The 18,608-nt window shown below is 36.3% G+C and overlaps 3 protein-coding genes across 13 annotated transcripts; 2 read left to right on the top strand and 1 right to left on the bottom strand.

The window, feature by feature from the left end:
* The first annotated feature begins 2,152 nt into the window (after nucleotides 1-2,152).
* Nucleotides 2,153-8,839, top strand: LOC124406459 (vacuolar protein sorting-associated protein 35). Of its 8 annotated transcripts, none has more exons than XM_046881880.1 (12): nucleotides 2,153-2,176; nucleotides 4,186-4,405; nucleotides 4,587-4,710; nucleotides 4,811-5,048; nucleotides 5,233-5,427; nucleotides 5,531-5,614; nucleotides 5,850-6,086; nucleotides 6,862-7,010; nucleotides 7,144-7,630; nucleotides 7,734-8,153; nucleotides 8,230-8,373; nucleotides 8,451-8,839. In XM_046881880.1, the coding sequence occupies exons 1-12, from the start codon at nucleotides 2,168-2,170 to the stop codon at nucleotides 8,628-8,630; spliced, it is 2,487 nt and encodes an 828-aa protein (XP_046737836.1). In that variant the 5' UTR covers nucleotides 2,153-2,167; the 3' UTR covers nucleotides 8,631-8,839. The 8 variants fall into 8 exon arrangements, with proteins under 8 accessions (XP_046737836.1, XP_046737840.1, XP_046737837.1 ...); XM_046881884.1 differs by having other exon boundaries at nucleotides 4,207-4,405; XM_046881881.1 differs by lacking the exon at nucleotides 2,153-2,176 and adding an exon at nucleotides 2,310-2,659.
* A 997-nt stretch (nucleotides 8,840-9,836) lies between these two features.
* LOC124406773 (DDB1- and CUL4-associated factor 8-like) lies at nucleotides 9,837-16,871 on the top strand. Of its 4 annotated transcripts, none has more exons than XM_046882359.1 (15): nucleotides 9,837-9,852; nucleotides 10,278-10,492; nucleotides 10,762-11,019; nucleotides 11,113-11,373; nucleotides 11,601-11,747; nucleotides 11,868-12,091; nucleotides 12,225-12,368; nucleotides 12,452-12,684; nucleotides 12,852-13,017; nucleotides 13,122-13,290; nucleotides 13,412-13,542; nucleotides 13,729-13,848; nucleotides 13,955-14,071; nucleotides 14,367-14,523; nucleotides 15,434-16,871. In XM_046882359.1, the coding sequence occupies exons 2-14, from the start codon at nucleotides 10,369-10,371 to the stop codon at nucleotides 14,508-14,510; spliced, it is 2,238 nt and encodes a 745-aa protein (XP_046738315.1). In that variant the 5' UTR covers nucleotides 9,837-9,852; nucleotides 10,278-10,368; the 3' UTR covers nucleotides 14,511-14,523; nucleotides 15,434-16,871. The 4 variants fall into 4 exon arrangements, with proteins under 4 accessions (XP_046738315.1, XP_046738313.1, XP_046738316.1 ...); XM_046882357.1 differs by having other exon boundaries at nucleotides 15,457-16,871; XM_046882360.1 differs by having other exon boundaries at nucleotides 10,765-11,019; nucleotides 15,457-16,871.
* LOC124406775 (transmembrane protein 147) lies at nucleotides 16,687-18,389 on the bottom strand. Its single transcript, XM_046882361.1, has 4 exons — nucleotides 18,005-18,389; nucleotides 17,662-17,800; nucleotides 17,191-17,412; nucleotides 16,687-17,010 (listed from the first exon to the last, which is right to left on the bottom strand). Exons 1-4 carry the CDS (start codon nucleotides 18,079-18,081, stop codon nucleotides 16,759-16,761), a joined length of 690 nt encoding a protein of 229 aa, XP_046738317.1. The 5' UTR covers nucleotides 18,082-18,389; the 3' UTR covers nucleotides 16,687-16,758.
* Nucleotides 18,390-18,608: the final 219 nt, after the last annotated feature.

The raw sequence follows: 18,608 nt of genomic DNA on the forward strand, positions 1-18,608 counted from the left end.
TGATGCTAATGTACAGTCTGTGATACTGAAAAGATTGTGTCGCAGAGTCAATACATCTTCATCCAATCGCAATCTTTTCCAATCAAATTTTATTTTTCCGAGTCCCATGTTAGTTAAATTTCATCTTACACAAAATTCTTAGTTACAATTAACACTCGAGTAACATTGACTAAACTCTTAAGAGTGATAATATGGTATGTCCAAAGTTTACACGACTACAATTTTTCTCCACTTCATATGTGAAGTTTTAATTAGAATTTACACCAATGTCATGCTTGCGTAAACAATTCCGGTTCTGGTCTTCAACAGAGCTTTGATTTTGTACGAGTTTTCCTCAGTACCGAGGCTTTTTAATAACGGATTACCCTTCATAAAAATATAACTGATTATATTACGCCATTTGTCCCATACGTAACCCTCTAATTATTTGATACCTTACACAATTAGCTAATATATTACTAGAAATTTAGTCACGGCACCTTGCAAGATTTTTTAAACTCTAGCCCAGAATCCTCTATTGTTTCATTGCAAGTTCACCAATCATTCTCATGTGCCATTTACATTTCATAGGTGTTTCATTATTCACTACTTCAGCAATTGATACAAGTAATGCACAAACTGGTTGTGCCATTGTGCACTAAACGAATGTAAAATATGCGTTATACAACACGCGCAGAGTGTGACTAATGAGAAAAGCAAATAAAAAATATTGTAATTATTTTCAAAATTCTAACACAGTCTTGTTAAAATTGAGTCCCACTTTTCAGTATAGTATGATTAGTGTTGGTAAAATTTTTCATAAATTCAGCCTCAATTTTTAAATCATCGCTGTCTAAAATGATAGCTGCCTAAGAAAATGTTGATATTGTTTGATTCAATGGTAAATCTTGACCGAATCAACACTGCAAAACAAAGATCTGGTTTTTGTGAGCAGCATTTTTCAGAAAAGGTATAAATCAACTTCAATACTGGAAGAAGCGATTGAATTGTGAATGTCTTTTAAAAAAAGCGCTACACATTTTCCATATGTATAAGATCTCAGAATCATAGTTCAAGCCTACATAATTTTCTTTCACAAGGAATACGACTATATACTTTAAACACAGTGTTGTTTTCGTATTCCTTGTATAGCAGAATTATAAAACTATTGTACAAATTACAATATGCATATTTGATATTATGCATATACCATAATATTTAAATGCCACTGCATCTATGTGATATAAAGTGTAATTCATGTAGGTATTGTATGATAATGCAGGGGGATTTTAATATAATGAAACAAAGTAAGCATCTTATCTCTATATTTATTTGGGAAGTCGTTCGATTGCGTTATTTACACATTTTACAATTATTATACGTACATCAATATACATAGGTAATGATCTCTTATTTTGAATTACAAATATTTTCTACACTGGGTGTAGGAATGATCTTAATTTTTAGATTGTGAAACATAACGCAACAAAGGTACATACATGCATTTACACCGCAAAAATATTTCCGTTATAAATTGTTGAAATATTTTTTAATCCAACACAGTACTTTTTTTCAACCTCGACACCACCCACCATGGTTAACCTGCGGAATACTGAAAGGCTGTCGTCGTTGGGGCTAAGCGACGTGAAGCCCATTTTCTTTTTGTTTGCTATCACAGAGCTGCTCGAAAACCACACAAGGGTTTGTAGGAGGTCTTTTTCTACGTGTTACTTTTACTTCCTTAACAAGTGTGAGTTTATGCAGGTAAAGGGTGAACATTAGGGGGCCATGGATGATTCCTTGCGGTACCACAAATTTTGCAAATGTATAATTTTTAAAACATATACGAACGTATTGGATAAATGAAATACACCTTCAATCGCCGTTAAAACTACATTAATAATTTTTTTTCATATTTGTTGACAATAACTTTACAAAAATAGGCGATTTTTCATAAAACTCTACTATATGGAGCTGTTCCAGTAAACGCGACCCCAATGACAAGCAACTCTCACCCTCACTCTGCAGCTTGGAGAGCGGATTGCATATCAGCTAGGTACATACATACACACATGATAGAAAATTACTTTTCAAAGTAGAGTACTGTAGGACGTATAAAATCTATTGGAGTCTATTTCCTAATATTATTAAATATTATAAATACTCCATCGAGGAAAGCATACTAAACATGCGTAACGTAATGTATAGATGCATTGTATGTGGCCCATGCAAGTTCATCATCCTAATTTGATTATCAAATCGCACATACTTATCAGACATACCAACCGCCAACCAGCAGCGATATAGCCTAAGTAGATATAGGAAGTGACAGACGAACGTCGGCGTTTCACGTGTCCATCTGTCACTCGTCGATCGTTATCCCGCATTGACCCGCAGGTCTAAAATAACGGCGCTTCGTGTAAATATCGGTTTTGAAAAATAAAAAAGAAAAACCAAATCCAACATTTGAACATTGTAAATACGTTTTACTCCCGTATATTTACCTCCGTAGGGATAAACGTGTGGCTGGGTAAAATGATGTGAGGGTGCCATTTTGTTATCTTAAAATAAAACACGACCGATTCTTCTCAATGTTAATTGAAGAAAACAATACTTGAATTGATAACTGCAGAACAAAGATATCGACGGCGCAAACGAAAAAGAGAAGCAATAGAAAATGGTGAGCTCAAGTATTTTATTAGTGTAACTATTAATGCTCCCTGGAATGCAGCCCGTAGGTCCCGACTCTGGTAGAAGTATGCGGGAAAGTAATAATACCTGTAATGTATCGATGATTCATTTATTCTGTTCTTCCAACGGTGCTCTGCGCTATTGACTATCATCATAAGTTGAATTCCAGTAGCCTTCGTTATACGTCAGTACCAATCATCTGTCTTCTTATACGACAAGTTATTATTTTTTAATTCCATTTACGAATTCTTATTGATTCGCCCAGAACTCACTCTAGCTGTTAATTGTTATAAATGATGGACTGGGGATGGCAGTTCAGATCTGATGCTAACGTAATTTATTAGTATTTTATGTTCATTTCACCCTAACCTACAATCCATTACTAATTGTAAACTATGGGCACCTATTATGATATAGAAGCTTGGTTCTTTGCACCCTGATTCGGCTAACACTAAGTTCAGGTTGGTAAACATGCTTTTCTTGGCCTTTTTCTTGCCACAGAACAATAATCAATTGCCTTCATCGATTGTCATTCGCGCAAACTGAGTCTCCGAGTCTCTGCAGCCAGTAGTAATCTATCTCTTCCTATTATTTCACAGAACACTATTGTAGATAATAATTACAGTAGATATGAAGCTAGATGATTGTTTTCAAGGCTAATGTTCAATGTGTTTGAATTTATGTCCAAACCTCAGTGGTTTGCAAACAATGATGTATTGTTGTAACAGCTGAAATGTATGCAAAACTACACAATTTGCTTCAGAGATAGCTGTGTGTTTTACCAAGTTGGGAGTACGCAGTCTGCACTGTTACTTTCTTATGACTCAATTTTGATTTTAAGTCTGCAATTTGAAATTTAATCATCGCTTGCCATTAATAACTTTTCTAGGAATTAGTAAGAATCCATTGCAATCTTGTGTTTCCTTTCAATGCATTCATGCTGCTAGACCCAGGTTGTTAAAAGTTGTATTGAAATGCTGATGCGGGAGTTTGGTCGCAATTTTCCTAATCATGTAAAAATATCTTTCTTAGATTTTCAAATTTGTCCTGTGCATATTATCGATAATGAGTGATCTCAGGATTAGTTTAGAAAAAAGTATAAAATATCTGTCTTGTTTGAGTTGGAGTATTAAAAAACTAAACATTTCGAACAACTTTTTTTTAAACTCGTCCAATGTCCAAAAGGAATTACATACTTTGCTATTTTTGATTACTAAGTCATCACGTCGTAGCCAAAAAATAACAATCACCACCACCTATCTAGAAATTTGCAACTATAACTAATTTTTATCCATTTTAGTGCGCTGGGAAATATTCATCATTAACTTGATAAAGCATGTGTATTATCCAGGTTGATGATTCTGTGTTATAAAGTAATACAGAATTTTTTTTTGGTTGCAGTAGAGCTCATGAATAATGCTTAAATAGAGATAAAAGTAGTTTAGATTCCACGTAGAATAACAGCACGATTGATTTGACTGGCTGACCTGGCATGGTGCTACTTGGCATCGGTAGGTATCTCTGTTTTTTTCGCAGCCAATGACACCAACCATGACGGGTGTTGAGGAGCAGGAAAAACTGTTGGAGGATGCCGTCGGTGTTGTTAAGGTTCAGGCCTTTCAGATGAAGCACTGTCTTGATAAATCCAGGCTCATGGACGCACTCAAACATGCCTCCACTATGCTGGGAGAGCTCCGCACCTCGCTGCTGAGTCCCAAGAGTTACTACGAACTGTGTATCCTTTTTATGCCATGCCACATACATTTTCACATTATCACTTAATTTCTGAGGAAGCTTTCAAATATTGTAAATAGATGTCAACTATGATGAACATCTATCCGTATCTTTTATCGTTCTGGAACGAAAATTAACTGTCCAGAGTTCCTTGTGTTTTTCCTGATGCTGCACATCAATAGACATGGCGATAACTGACGAGCTTCGACATCTGGAGCTTTACTTACTAGATGAGTTTCAAAAAGGGAGAAAAGTTGCAGACCTCTATGAGCTTGTTCAATATGCTGGAAATATCGTACCTAGATTGTGAGTGGAGACAAATTTTGAAGTCAAATTGAAAATTTGAATCTTAATCATGTAATAGAATACCTGGCTTAGTTCGATAACTAATAGTTTGCTTTTACAGGTACCTACTCATAACTGTTGGTCTAGTTTATATTAAAACAAATCCCTGCTTGAAGAGAGATCTGCTGCGTGATTTAGTAGAAATGTGCCGTGGAGTTCAGCATCCATTGAGAGGGTTGTTTTTAAGAAATTATTTACTACAATGCACGCGAAACGTGTTGCCTGACGTTGCTGAAGGAGTTGAACAAGAGGGCACGGTGAGTACGCGAGAGCGTTTCCCGGGAACGTTGCTGTTGCAGGTAGTGTGTTGTTTGTTAGGACTCATTATTTTCAAAGCTACCATTCAATTAGTACTTTTGAAGCTTTTAAACTGAGCTATAATCGCTAAAACCTGCTTCAGCCGCTTTGTCATATCTTACCCATTTTTCGCTTGTTATACCATGACTTTCTCACATGTTCACATCATTATTTATATTGTATCAGGTACGTGACAGTATTGACTTTGTCTTGATGAATTTTGCCGAAATGAATAAGCTATGGGTCAGAATGCAGCATCAGGGTCACAGCAGGGACAGGGAAAGAAGAGAAAGGGAACGCGAAGAGCTACGGATCCTGGTTGGAACAAATTTAGTCAGACTCAGCCAGTTAGAGACTGTTACCCTTGACAAATACAAAAAGGTTTTCATATATCTTGCATCTATCCATTCTCAATTTGTTTTGTACTTCATTACAGAATTTTTTTTACAATCTGTACTTAAACCCATCATTTATTTTCTTACAGCTGGTTTTACCAGGGATATTAGAACAGGTTGTCAGCTGCAGGGATGCAATCGCGCAGGAATACCTCATGGAATGCATAATTCAGGTGAATGAAATAGAAAATCCATTCTGAATTCTTAAATGCAGCTCTTTCAATATGCTGTGATCCTTGTAAACATGAAAATTAATTTATCCAATCTTTTAATTACTTGGAAATAATGAGAAATGAGCTGTTTGTGAAATAAGAAAAACGTGTACAATATCAACCCAGTTTTTCTATATTTCCCATTGACAATCTCTTTTTTCACCAAACAACGGAATTGATTCTCTTTCTGTTACAGGTGTTTCCTGATGAATTTCACTTACAAACTCTGAATGCGTTTCTGAAATCATGTGCCGAGCTGCAAAATGGCGTAAATGTTAAGAACATCATTATTTCATTGATTGACAGACTGGCTGCTTTCAGTCAGCGATCAGATGGGGTTGGTGGACCAGGAAGCCCAAGTCAACTTCAAGGAATTCCGACAGATGTCAAACTGTTTGATGTATTTAGTGACCAAGTGGCGACTATCATACAGGTAATAAACCAAATAAATCGTAAATTTTTACAATATTGAACCGGATCAAAAGTCTTGAAAGTTTGAACTCGTCAATAGCATATGTGAAATAACTGTAGGTTTTATTTGAGATGTGAAAGAAAGAGGAAGTTTGTAACGTATATCCTGGATGAAAAGGAGAACTGTTATATTTTAATGTATGATATAATTCAAATCGCTAAATACAATTTATGGAATCGGTAAGATTGCAATAATTCGCCGATTTTTTGAACCCACAAAATTCTCAAGTCGTTCTGTGATGACCAGATACTACATGTTGTACTCGTTACTGAAAATTACCATGATTTTATATCCTAAACAATACTTACTCATCTAGTTTAAGTCTGAGAACAATGAAAATTTTGTGAATTGAACTCTGTTTACTTATACCATCAGAAATTGTAGACAAACAGCAGAGAAACCTCAAAGAAACCTTAGTGAGACCAACGCATGCTCGAAATTCATGTGTGAGCTTCTCGCTAGTAATCACTGCCGAGGCTTGCGCACATAGTCTGAATGTGTATTGGTTCAACTATAGTTTGATTGAGTGAAGAAACGGTGGCAAGCAAAAAAAAAATTTAGCAAAATACTCGATGTTTTTTTCGTTTGTCTCCCTGTCCTTATATGGAAAAGAAAAAATAATAGGCCCCATTATCTCACAATTAAGTAAACAGCAGATAGTATTGTCAACTTCATACATACATATACTAAGGTCATGTGTATTTCAACACACTCTTCATTTATCATTTTCTCACAGACCAGGCAAGACATGCCACCCGAAGACATTGTGTCGCTCCAAGTAGCGCTCATCAATTTAGCGCACAAGTGTTATCCAGACAGAGTTGATTACATCGACAAGGTTTTGTCAACCACAGTGCAAATATTCCAAAAGCTCAACATTGAAAGGTCAGTAAGAAGACTATCAGGTTCGTTTTTCCGAACGTTATTTTCAGTTTATTGTAACAGTAGACGTCAATCGATTCTAATGTCCGACTAAAAAGTTCTCAGGTTTAACGGTTCACGTTTTTGTGTCCCATAGATTAGAATACAATAGTGCAGTTTCGAGGGAATTATCTAGGCTGATGAAAATACCTGTCGATAACTATAAGAACATACTGACAGTTTTGAAACTTGAACATTTTGCGCCACTTTTGGAATACTTCGACTATGAAGGAAGGAAATCATTGGCTGTTTACATAATCACGAATATCTTGGACAATGAAACTCTGATACCTGCGCAAGAACAAGTCGACGCGGTGCTTTCAATGGTGTCTCCTCTGGTTCAAGACCAACCAGACCAACCAACTATCGAAGAAGATCCCGAAGATTTTGCCGAAGAACAAGGCCTTCTTGGTAGACTGATTCATCATTTTAAATCCGAAACTGCCGATCAGCAGTACATGATTTTGAGTGCAGCTAGAAAACATTTCAGTACTGGTGGAAATAAGAGAATCAAGTATACTCTCCCGCCAATCGTGTTTCAGGCTTATCAGCTGGCTTTTACCTACAAGAGCCTGAAAGATCAAGTGAGCCATTATTCATTCGTTCGACCTAATTATTCTGGACGGCTTGATATTTTAGTCCGACAATCTGAGAGAAAAGTTCTAGTTTTTTGACTATTCATTCCAGGATGATGTGTGGCAGAAAAAGTGTCAGAAAATCTTCCAATTCTGTCATGTGACAATTACTGCATTAATGAAAGCTGAGCTTGCCGAACTTCCACTTCGGCTTTTTCTCCAAGGAGCCATTGCTATCGGTGAAATTCGCTTTGATAACTTTGAAACAGTCGCTTATGAATTTATGAGTCAAGCTTTCTCCATTTACGAAGATGAGATTAGCGATTCAAAAGCCCAGTTAGCTGCCATTACACTTATAATCGCAACTTTCGAACAAATGAGTTGCTTTTCCGAAGAGAATGCCGAACCAGTTAGAAACCAGTGTGCGCTTTATGCTAGCAAGTTACTGAAGAAACCAGATCAATGCAGAGGGGTTTCTACTTGTTCGCACATATTCTGGTCTGGAAAGTCAATTGCCACTGATGGCAAAGAGGTATGTTCTCCCATTTACGCCATGTGTTAATTAGATACAGATACGTCATATGATCATACCATTCGCATTCTTCTAGATGCAAGATGGGAACAAAGTACTGGATTGCTTGAAAAAGGGAATCAGAATAGCAAGCCAGTGCATGGATACTTCTGTCCAGGTTCAACTTTTTGTTGAATTGCTTAATCATTATATCTACTTCTACGAAAAAGGAAATACAGCGGTAAGATGATGCGGGTATTATTTACAACGTATGGATACTCGCCAAATAAATCATTTTGAAAACCAACATTATTTCAGTTGAGCGTACAAATTTTGAACCAAGTGATCGCCAAGATAAGAGAGGAATTGCCAAACCTCGAAGTTAGCGAAGAAACTGAACAGATCCAAAAACATTTAGCAAATACTCTAGAGCACCTTCGGAACCGGATGGAGTCTCCCGAATCGGAAGGTCCATCATATCAAGGTCTCGTACTGTAATCAAAATTCAATATCTTTTCCCGTTTATGATGATAATTATTGTAAATAGTTTTTCATTGTGATAATAATCCTGAAATGAATCTGTATAAAATGAATTGAAATAATCAAATGATAAAGTGACCGATAATTTAAGCTATCTCAGTTATAGCATTCCGAATTATGTACAAAATGCTGAAATAAAACATCATCTTATAATGTGATCATGCCGGCACTGTAAAATGCATCCATTAATTAACCAGACCCTACAAAAGAGAGTTGCCTTCGGTAATTGTCTGTTAGATCCGGGCTTATAGCAATATTCTCTAAGGATCCGAGAGCCGGAATGGGCGAATTCGGTAATATTAGCAGTTGAGAATGTGATGCATAGGTGGGTGAAGTAACACGACGTGAGTATGCGTTTCGTCGGTAGTGATGGCTTTTCTATCTCATCTAAAGACCGATGTGGATCAGAATAAGACGAAGACGTCGGTACATCACTTGATCATGCCGATATTGCGCTGTGCATATTTATTGGCAAGTTGAGTTGTCGGTAGCTTAGCATTTAGTTCTGCTGATACGTCAACTTCCATTAGGCTGGCTATCTGTAGTAGAATATGCTCGCTCAATGTGCAAACTGATCGGAATTTTTTTATTCAAAAAGTCGATCGCTCGCTATTTCATATTCCTAACACGCATCTCGTTACATTGGCTTTTTTTGTATGGGATGGATTACGGCTCCGTTGACAAGAACAAGCAGTTCCATCCTTTATCCGTCTTTATCGACCACAATACGCAGCTTCATATAAAGAATAACTGCAGATAACTGTTTCACCCCCTGGATCCACCGGTGGCGAAAAATTTAATCTGATCGGTGGTCTTTATGTAACTTTCATTAACGCCAATTGTATTGGTGCATTCTTGTTTAACGCTATTGCGATTGGTTAATTCTATTCGTAAATCTAGATTTAGCCGTGCGACAGCAGTGCCCTGCAGTGGCTCCGAAAGTCTAACGGATGTTATTTATAGGTAAGCTGTAGCGATGAACTTTACGTAAATGAAAACCAAAACGTTCTATGTAAACTGTGTTTTATTTATGTGCATCTTGTGTACTCAGTAATGTTCAGTAATTATGGCTAGTGGCAACTTGCGCGTTGTGAATGGGTAAATGAATAAATTCACAGGGCACGAAAATACAATTCTTATAGTTCTTGATTTCGTTTTGATTTTCTTTTGCGACTTATAGGCAAGTATAACTAAATAGGCTGCTTATATCTTACTATTCTTTGTCAGAATTATAACTGTCTTGAATACATCCTAGTATTTTGCGATCCCTACGCAATTTTACATTTTTCGGTGAAGATCATTCATCCGTTATCAAGTCAAACAGTAAATTTTAGTGAAACATCCATATCACACCATAATACGGTAACGTATCGTACATTTTGCTCCAAATCAACTATTGATATCATTATTGAAAGCGAAACTTCGTTAAATGATGTGAGACATATGTGTAATGTACCGTGAAAGGTACTTCAATTTGCTACTACAGGTTGTCCTCAGTTGCTTTTTTTTGCAAGCAAGACTGCAAGTCTCTTATGCCGGGTAGTGAATATTGTTCAAAATCATAACTAAAAAATATAAGAACGATTTCATGTTGTGTTATTCTAGATTCAGTCAACGTTCTTGATATGGTGCTACTCTTTCTGTGATTTAATATTCGAGTCAAAGCCCCAAACTTACAAATCAGCCACTTGATATAATGGAGTGTGAAGATGACGACGAACTTATGTGCGAAACAGAAAAATCAAAAAGTCATGAAACTGAGTCGAATGGAATCAACAAAGTGATAGCACAGGATTCTGCCAATCATAATGAAGACAACGGTAACATAACTGCAAAGCACTTTCAACTATGTCTGAATTACAGATTTCAAACGGCTGCCTAAGAATAAACAACTTTTGTAACAACCGTACGAAATGTTTATAAGAATGGTTGTTGTTATAGGTTGTATCGTATGAAATCAGTTCTGTTAAATGAAACTAAAAACTCTTTTGGCCACTCGTATCTAAAAATTAATCAGTTTCTAGTAGAGTTAGATTCTGAATATAGTAACAGAAAGAAATTAGTGACATAAGCATTGATAATGTCACAGCAGCACAGGGAGAATCTACTGATAATAAGGACGACAGGGTTCAGAGTATGGAGAAGTCACATTATTTTCCGGAGTGCAGTGATATTAAGAAGGACGAAATGCGGCCGCAGTCTTCAAAAATGGTAAAAGACGTCAGTCAGCAACAGGTGGAACAATCTGAGGAGTCGAATTTGATGAAAAGTGGTCTGGAGTCAAAAGATAAAAAAAAAACAACTTCTATCGGCGAGTTTGCTCAGTCAAAGAGAGGAATTTCAGAAGGTAAATATTGAGATTGTGCTCTTCGATATACTTTGAAAGTCGATATGACAAAAATTGAATTTTTTGACTGCATATTGAATATAATTTTCACAGGCCAAGAGAATGGTGATAGACTTTCAAATGATGAATCAAAGTGCAGTTTGGATACAGACTCTAGTAAACGTCAAAAAACAGATGAAAATGTAAATGGCTCCCTAGCAGCTAGTTGTAGGAATGAGCTTCCAACGCAATTTCATAAGTTAAAGTCAAAAGTCAGGAAACGAAACTATCGTGTCAAACAGAATATACAGGATGAGGCTCAGGATAGTTCGGATGATGTACTCACTGGTGAATCAACTGGTGAAGAAACGGAAAGTAAGTCTCCCCTGAAACCCGTTTTGAAGATTACATCACATTTAACTGGCATGTGAAGATAAACTTGATGAAAACATCTCGTTCAACTCTGGTCGTTATTAAAAAACATTGCACAATTTTAGAAACATTGCATTCGTTGTTTTATATGACCTAATTGGTAATATAAAATTATTCTTTATCCTTACAAAAGAGCACTGAAGATATCTTGATTAATTTATTCCTTCTAGCCGTTGATGGGGATGTTGCCCAAAGTAATCACCATCTACCGTCAACTGCAGATGAAGAATCAAATTTGAGTGCAAATTTAGACATAGCCGAAGACACCAGTGATGAATTGGAAGAAAATAGTGAAGGGGAGGAGGATGATCGTACAGGTTGGTGGTGCTACTACTAAAAAATGATAAACTGACATTGTTGTTACTTCGATAATAATCATTAAGTCTAAGGCTTCAAATTTAACAAAACAATCTTACTGTAATCTATCTTTTATTTAGGCAATGACAATTCTAATGAATGGACGTCAGCTAGTGAGTCGATGAGCTCTAACGAGCCAGTCCACCCGGTTATGTCTAAAGAAAAACCAAAACCCCAGTGGTTTATTGTCCCCGAAGTAATCAACCGTCAACTTGGTTGCAACAGATTATTCCAGAGCAGATTCTATGGCTCGCTTCATACTGTACAACGACTAGAACTTATGTATAAACTAAAGGAACACAAGGTCTGCTTTATTAAGTTCATTATTTAGTCTGTACAGGAATTAAATTGTTAGCAATAAGTATTCTTAATAAGGAACTTCTATTAAACAACAGAAACTATGATCTACAGTACAATTTTTAAATTATTTTCATCAGGGCTGTGTCAATACGTTAAGTTTCAATCAAAGAGGGAATTATTTGGCTAGTGGTTCTGACGATTTAATGGTAGTTATTTGGGACTGGCCACTAGGAAAGAAGCATCACATGTTTAAAACTGGCCACACAAGCAATGTATTTCAGGTAATTATTGTCAATTTCTCATCTCAAATGTATTCCATCGAAATTTAACACGATTATAGTACTACATCATGTTACATCTGCAGGCTTCGTGGTTGCCCTTGCCATCTGAACATTTGATGGTAACTTGTGCACGGGATGGACATGTGAGATTAACGGATCTCCATAAATCATTGGTAGACTGTTCGCGACGACTTGCAGCTCACCAAGGTCCAGCTACAAAGCTCTCAATTCATCCCGAAATACCACATGTAATACTTTCTGTTGGTGAAGATGCCAAAGTATTTGCAATTGATATACGTCAGCACAAACCTACAACGTAAGTCCAGTGTACATTTCTTAATGACTCATGTCGATTGATTCGATATCCAAATGTATTGTACTAACGCGGAGTTCATTCTGTATCATTGGGAAGAAATCTTGACAAAATTTGTATGAGAAAACAGCAGGTAAAGCAAAAACGAATAGCAAATAATATCGTTTTAGACTCTTGACACTGAAGGAAGGCCAGTCGCAGGTCGCGATATACAGCATCAATTCGAATCCATTCAATAGTAACGAATTTTGCCTAGGTGGAAGAGATCAATATGTGCGTTTATATGATAAACGAAAAGTTTCTACACCCTTGTACAAGCTTTGCCCGAAACATTTGGTGTGTATTTTGGACGTATCATTTGTTCTGTACAAGATTCAACAAGCTGAGAACCTGGCATTGTTAATTGAATAAAATAATTATAAATAATCATGTTATTGCAGAAAAATAACAAGAGTCATGCCCATGTCACTTCAGTGAAGTACAACTATAACGGATCAGAAATCGTAGCATCCTATAATGATGAAGATATATACTTGTTTGATACTCTTTTTCCATTTTCAATTGGAGACTTTGCTCACAGATATCAGGGTCACCGAAATAATGCAACGGGTGGGTATTGTAAAAAAAAGAATATCTAGCTAAAGAAATGTTGCTTTTATGAATCTCCAATTTCAGAATGACATGTTTCTTACAAGTTGTCATATTTCTCAATAGCAATTATAATTTTCAGTAAAAGGAGTGAATTTCTTTGGACCGAAAAGTGAATTTGTTATCTCAGGTTCAGATTGTGGTAACATTTTTATTTGGGAAAAGAATACTGAGGCGATTGTGCAGTGGATGACTGGAGATGAGAATGGCGTGGTATGTAGTATATTGAAGATATGTAAACATGTCGTAAGAAATAACACGTCCAATAGAATTTTCATAATTTCCATATACCTCATCAATAACTTCTCAGCATAAGTTATGAAAGTTCGATTGTACTTATAATTAGATTGATGAATTTGATTTTTCTCCCAATCTCAATAAAACATGAGTTCATTGCAGGTGAATCGGCTGGAACCACATCCCCACATTCCAGTTCTAGCTACTAGTGGATTAGACTATGATGTTAAAGTGTGGGTCCCATCATGTGAGAAGCCACCAGTAATGAAGGATTTGGAAACGGTGAAGTGTTCAATGACATTAAATAAAAACAAGCGGCAGTTTTCGTATTGGTTACTCTTGTACAACAAACTTTTTGTTGACATGTATTTATGATAAAAATTTGCAGTGCATCAAGTATAACATGAGGAGCAGAGAGCGAAACATGTCCAGGGATCCAGATGCATTTGACGGACAGTTGCTATGGTTTTTATGGAGACACGTTCGGGAAAGGGAAGAACGAAGAGTGAGTAGGAAGATGTTCTGAATCTTGAACTGATTCTTATCCGAAACGACGTCTGTTCCCTGAAAATAAACTACCAGTAATGTTGGGCGTGCTGGAATATACTTGAATAATAAGTCAATCCTACGTTACAACAGTTTTGATTATTGAAGTTATGACAGTATTTCTGCAAAATCTGGAAACCGGCGAAAACTGGGAAAATCAGGGACTTTTGGATTAGAAAAACAGTGCCAGACTGCACAAGCAGTTTGGGTCCTGCAAAAATTAAATGCATATGATTGCTTTCTGAATTGAATAGGTCCGTGCTCGGGGATCAGGTCGAGGGTCTGGTGATGCACAGGGTCGTGAAGATGCTGGTACGTCCAGTGACGATACGTCAAGGCATAGTAACAGTGCATCCGAAGATGAGATTGATACGAGGCCGCAGTGTTCTCCGTCTTAAATTCAATACCATGGTAAGTTTGTGCAGAACAATGTTATAACTTTCATATTATCATCCAATAGAATAAGTATCCATCGTATAGAAATGATTTAGTAAGTAGATGTGGACTCATAATTTCCAAACCCAGATATCCAGATAGCCAGATATCCATAGGTATCTCCAGATAGCAAACCACGCGTCCGGACGATTTGCAATTTCCTATATGCCAGTAATTTCGTTAATTGGAAAAATGTGTAATTATGCCAGCATAAAATTACCGGCCTTAAGATTCGCGACGAATGACTGTACAATTGATTTCAGATGATCGCATTGTTAACTCGAATATTTCCTGCTGTATTTGGCTGTAGTTTTTGTAGCAATGAATTTTCTTAGAAGATTTGATCAATTCAAGTCTTGTAGTGAGCCACGAGTTTGGTGAATTTTCAAACATGTGCGCTTCTACGTCAGGTTGTTTTGTGTATTGAAATGATACGGCCATTACTAATGCGAAACAGACGAATAAAAAAATATCAGGATCGGTGCAAAGTGCAAGGAAGGAGCATAAATTTATTCCGCGAATATTACAATTATAATTATTTATAAATATTACCCTATCCTTTAATACAAATAAATTGCTGGCATATTGTCGCTGGAATATTATGGACATGCTGTGGCTCCAATCATTCAATGCAGCATTCACTGCTAGCACGCTGTCTTGATTTAAAAATTCATCGTTTGGTTGTTGGCATAATTTTTAATTCTTTTGCAATCAATGGCTGTGATAGATTGATGCAAAACAGGTTGTCGAATGAGGACACTTACGACGATGAAATTGCTGTAATTACTTGTAGTTCCATAGCAGCTTCAACAAATGGTTATTTCTGTGATATGGCTATCTGGGTACTCTATTCTCCGAATACACAAAATTTAATACTCTTTTCTAGTTTTCTTGAATCTTATATTCTAGCTTCATTTCGATGTGTAACTACATTGCATTGGTAAAAAACATCAATGGATTTTTTTTTTGTGCATCCAAAGACTGAACCATTGTTGTAAACAATGGGTACCATGATGTGTAAAAAATATGGACTGGATCACAGTTTGCGGTTAGTTGGTATTTTAATTTGTTCTTTAATCATAGGTATATATGGATAATAAATTTAATAGAAAATTAGTCTTACCATGAATTTATTGCTTCAATATTTACATAAACTCAAGCATTTGTTAATAATGATAAAAGTCGTGGCTTTGGCATGTCAGCAAACAAAAACTAAATATTTCTGTTTGTGCCAAAATTATTTGAAACAAACTGCAGTGGTATATAGATAGAATCACAATGCACTGAAAAATGTCAAGTGTACGAATTTAAAGAAAATACATATTTGCAGACTGGTCTTTACTGTAATTTGATTTTGTGTTTTTTATTTCTACGAGATTTTATTTGAAAGCGCGTATTATAGAAATGTATATAATGCGGTACTGTAGTGTAGATTTTGAGTACACACTAAACGCATATCTATGTACTACTAGTTTCTCAAACTTCTATTTATTTCTTTTCCCACATTCGGAATAGAACTTTATGGGGGGTTAGTACATACTCTCATTGTTACATAAGGTTGGTTTACCATTGTATGTATTTTTACTCCTTAAAAATCGTGATAAACATATGTTTTTAGGGCTTTGATATACAGAGAAGTTGAATAAAGGGTTGTTTTCGATAACCGAATATGTTGTAATTGTATTGGTAACTAATTTTACACTTTTGCAACTTTTTCTACCACCTTAGGGGAGCGTATTTAGCCGTGACCTGAAAAAGTTTAGGATGAATATGTATCTGAAAATTTCAATGAAACTAAGTCTCGCCATTTTTTATCTGGAATTTTTTATATGAAAACTAATGAAATCTCACTTTCCTCAGTCACAGACTTGGATCGCCTAGCCCAAAAAGGATGACATAATATAATAAATTGGTATACATTATTATTAATAGTAATACATGTATAATAAACAATATTCTACAATAATTAACAAACTAGGACTTTTTAATACTATATTACGTATCAAGATACGAAGATTTTTTTCGAATAGTTTCTGTATCCAACTACTGCGATTTGATATCAAAACATATTGAACTTGGTGAGCTTGCACAATAATGGTCCTTCAAATTGTAGTGTCACATTCACCTGAGAATTTTCTCAATTCTTTCCACATTGAACGTATATTTGCTCACATACTGGCGAGTGTTGTGTTGTAGTCGTTGGACGAATTTTTAGAATATTCCGATTGATTGAGCAAGTCCTGCGTACATGTGCAGAGTAGTCGCCCCCATGAACAAAGTTGTAACACCTTTGATGAAAAGCGACGACCAGGGTCCAGCCAGCAACAGTGAGCTCAAAAAATCTAATATTAGCGATCTATAGACTGTCAATAGAAGCATGCTCACTACAACTGGCACAAGACCTCGCCTCAAATCGTGCCGTGACCACAACCAGACTAAAGTTGCGGTTGTAATGTGTTGAACCTGTTATAAAAAAATTAACGAATATGAATAGGTAACCAGAGTAAAAGGAATTTTTAAATACAGAAAAAACTCAAATACTCGCTACGGTGCGTTTAGATTAAATGTTAAATCCAGAATAAATATCCTTAGACTAGGGTACTCGACGCAAATACCAAATGCTATCAGAAATTATATTAGTACCAAGCTTATATTCGATTCGAGACTCTTCTGAATATATTTCCAATCAAACTCTGCTCCTCGAGCTCCAACCCATAGCAGTAAAAATCTAGTCAGCAACACCTCGGCACCAGCCCATCCTATACCAGCAGTTAAAACCTTGGCATGACCTTTACCGGGTATTCCGTTGAGTACTAGGAGTATTCCGACTAGATCTGCCAGGTCTATTGTAGACTTCAAAAACTCCTGTGGAAAATCAGAAATCGGCTCGTATAATGCACAACAGACAGTCAGGTTCCAACTTATGCAAACAAGTTTCAGAATTCCATTTTTCTGTGTTTCGTAAGCATGACTTGAAATTTTTCTTAAATTTCATTTAAACACCAACATTGATACCAATTGTAGGATATCATGGCCATGTGACAGAACTTTATAGAAATTAGTTATGGACTTTTGGTGCTTGGTTCTCGAATCTGGCAGTATTGCTATACTTACTCCAACAATGTCAAAACCTTCTTGTCCAACCGAATCTGCAGTAGGAAAGAACGTGGCAAGGGCCAACATTTTGACTAGTTGTGTGAAAATGTAAATGCCACCTGCTTGAATACATTTCCAAAATGCTCCGTATTCTGACCTGTAGAAAAATTAGGAATCTTATTACAATCGGGATGAGTTTCTCGAAAAGTTTTTCGAAATGACAGCTACTATGTAGAATTATTGCTATGTTAATTCTGGAGATCTGTTTCTATACATGTCCTAGTTTCAAGTCTGTAGAATTTTTTGTCGTTGCTGATATTTCGTATCTGTTTAGTTTGAAAAATATTCTGTGAATACTTACAGGCCAGAATACTTGTAGGTCAGATAATATGGGACGTAAACTAGGGCTAAACAATTGCCGAAATGATACAAGGTCATATCGAGTTATATTGGGGTTCAAATATGCAAGTACTAGTAAGAAAGTTTTCGGAATTTGTTATAGGTCAGAAGCTTATCATCAAGATAGAGGTAGATTTAGGTTAAGTTAGGTTAGAATACTGAAGCACAACTTTTGCTCGTGAAATATGTGAGAGAGTAATTGCAGTACTCTATACGATGTAAATATAAGATCTTCTAGACTAATAGACGCTTTTTGCATACGTATTCTGATTATAAACTATTCCGTACAGTGGCATCGGGTTTGCCCCTTGCCCCCTTATTTAACAAGATTCTAGTACTTCTAAACGGATTCGCCCACATACTAGCAGAAAATAGTATTTCACAATCAGGCAGCGCTGCTGCTGCGCAGAAGTAGCGCGCGTGCGCGCACATGCAGAGCTCCTCTTTTTCAATGCGCAAGTTACGCGCTACGGCGGGAATTCAGGCTGCAATATCAACGATTCATCGAAAAAAAACATACATTGCGGTTTGAAGGGTTAGAGAAGAGTATTGGAATAAAGTTGCAA

Source organism: Diprion similis, chromosome 6, assembly GCF_021155765.1.
Source record: "Diprion similis isolate iyDipSimi1 chromosome 6, iyDipSimi1.1, whole genome shotgun sequence".
In the NCBI taxonomy this organism is placed as follows: domain Eukaryota; kingdom Metazoa; phylum Arthropoda; class Insecta; order Hymenoptera; family Diprionidae; genus Diprion; species Diprion similis.

Bases quoted from the DNA above. Each gene is read 5' to 3' on its own strand.
- LOC124406773 (XM_046882359.1), top strand. From the start codon at position 10,369: ATGGAGTGTGAAGATGACGACGAACTTATGTGCGAAACAGAAAAATCA. The intron at 11,374-11,600 runs GTAAGTCTCCCC...TATTCCTTCTAG, and splicing joins AACTGGTGAAGAAACGGAAA to CCGTTGATGGGGATGTTGCC. The intron at 13,849-13,954 runs GTGAAGTGTTCA...AAAAATTTGCAG, and splicing joins TAATGAAGGATTTGGAAACG to TGCATCAAGTATAACATGAG.
- LOC124406459 (XM_046881878.1), top strand. From the start codon at position 2,964: ATGATGGACTGGGGATGGCAGTTCAGATCTGATGCTAAC. The intron at 6,087-6,861 runs GTAATAAACCAA...ATTTTCTCACAG, and splicing joins AAGTGGCGACTATCATACAG to ACCAGGCAAGACATGCCACC. The intron at 7,011-7,143 runs GTCAGTAAGAAG...TGTGTCCCATAG, and splicing joins CAAAAGCTCAACATTGAAAG to ATTAGAATACAATAGTGCAG.
- LOC124406775 (XM_046882361.1), bottom strand. From the start codon at position 18,081: ATGACCTTGTATCATTTCGGCAATTGTTTAGCCCTAGTTTACGTCCCA. The intron at 17,801-18,004 runs GTAAGTATTCAC...ATTTTTCTACAG, and splicing joins ACCTACAAGTATTCTGGCCT to GTCAGAATACGGAGCATTTT. The intron at 17,413-17,661 runs GTAAGTATAGCA...GATTTTCCACAG, and splicing joins AAGGTTTTGACATTGTTGGA to GAGTTTTTGAAGTCTACAAT.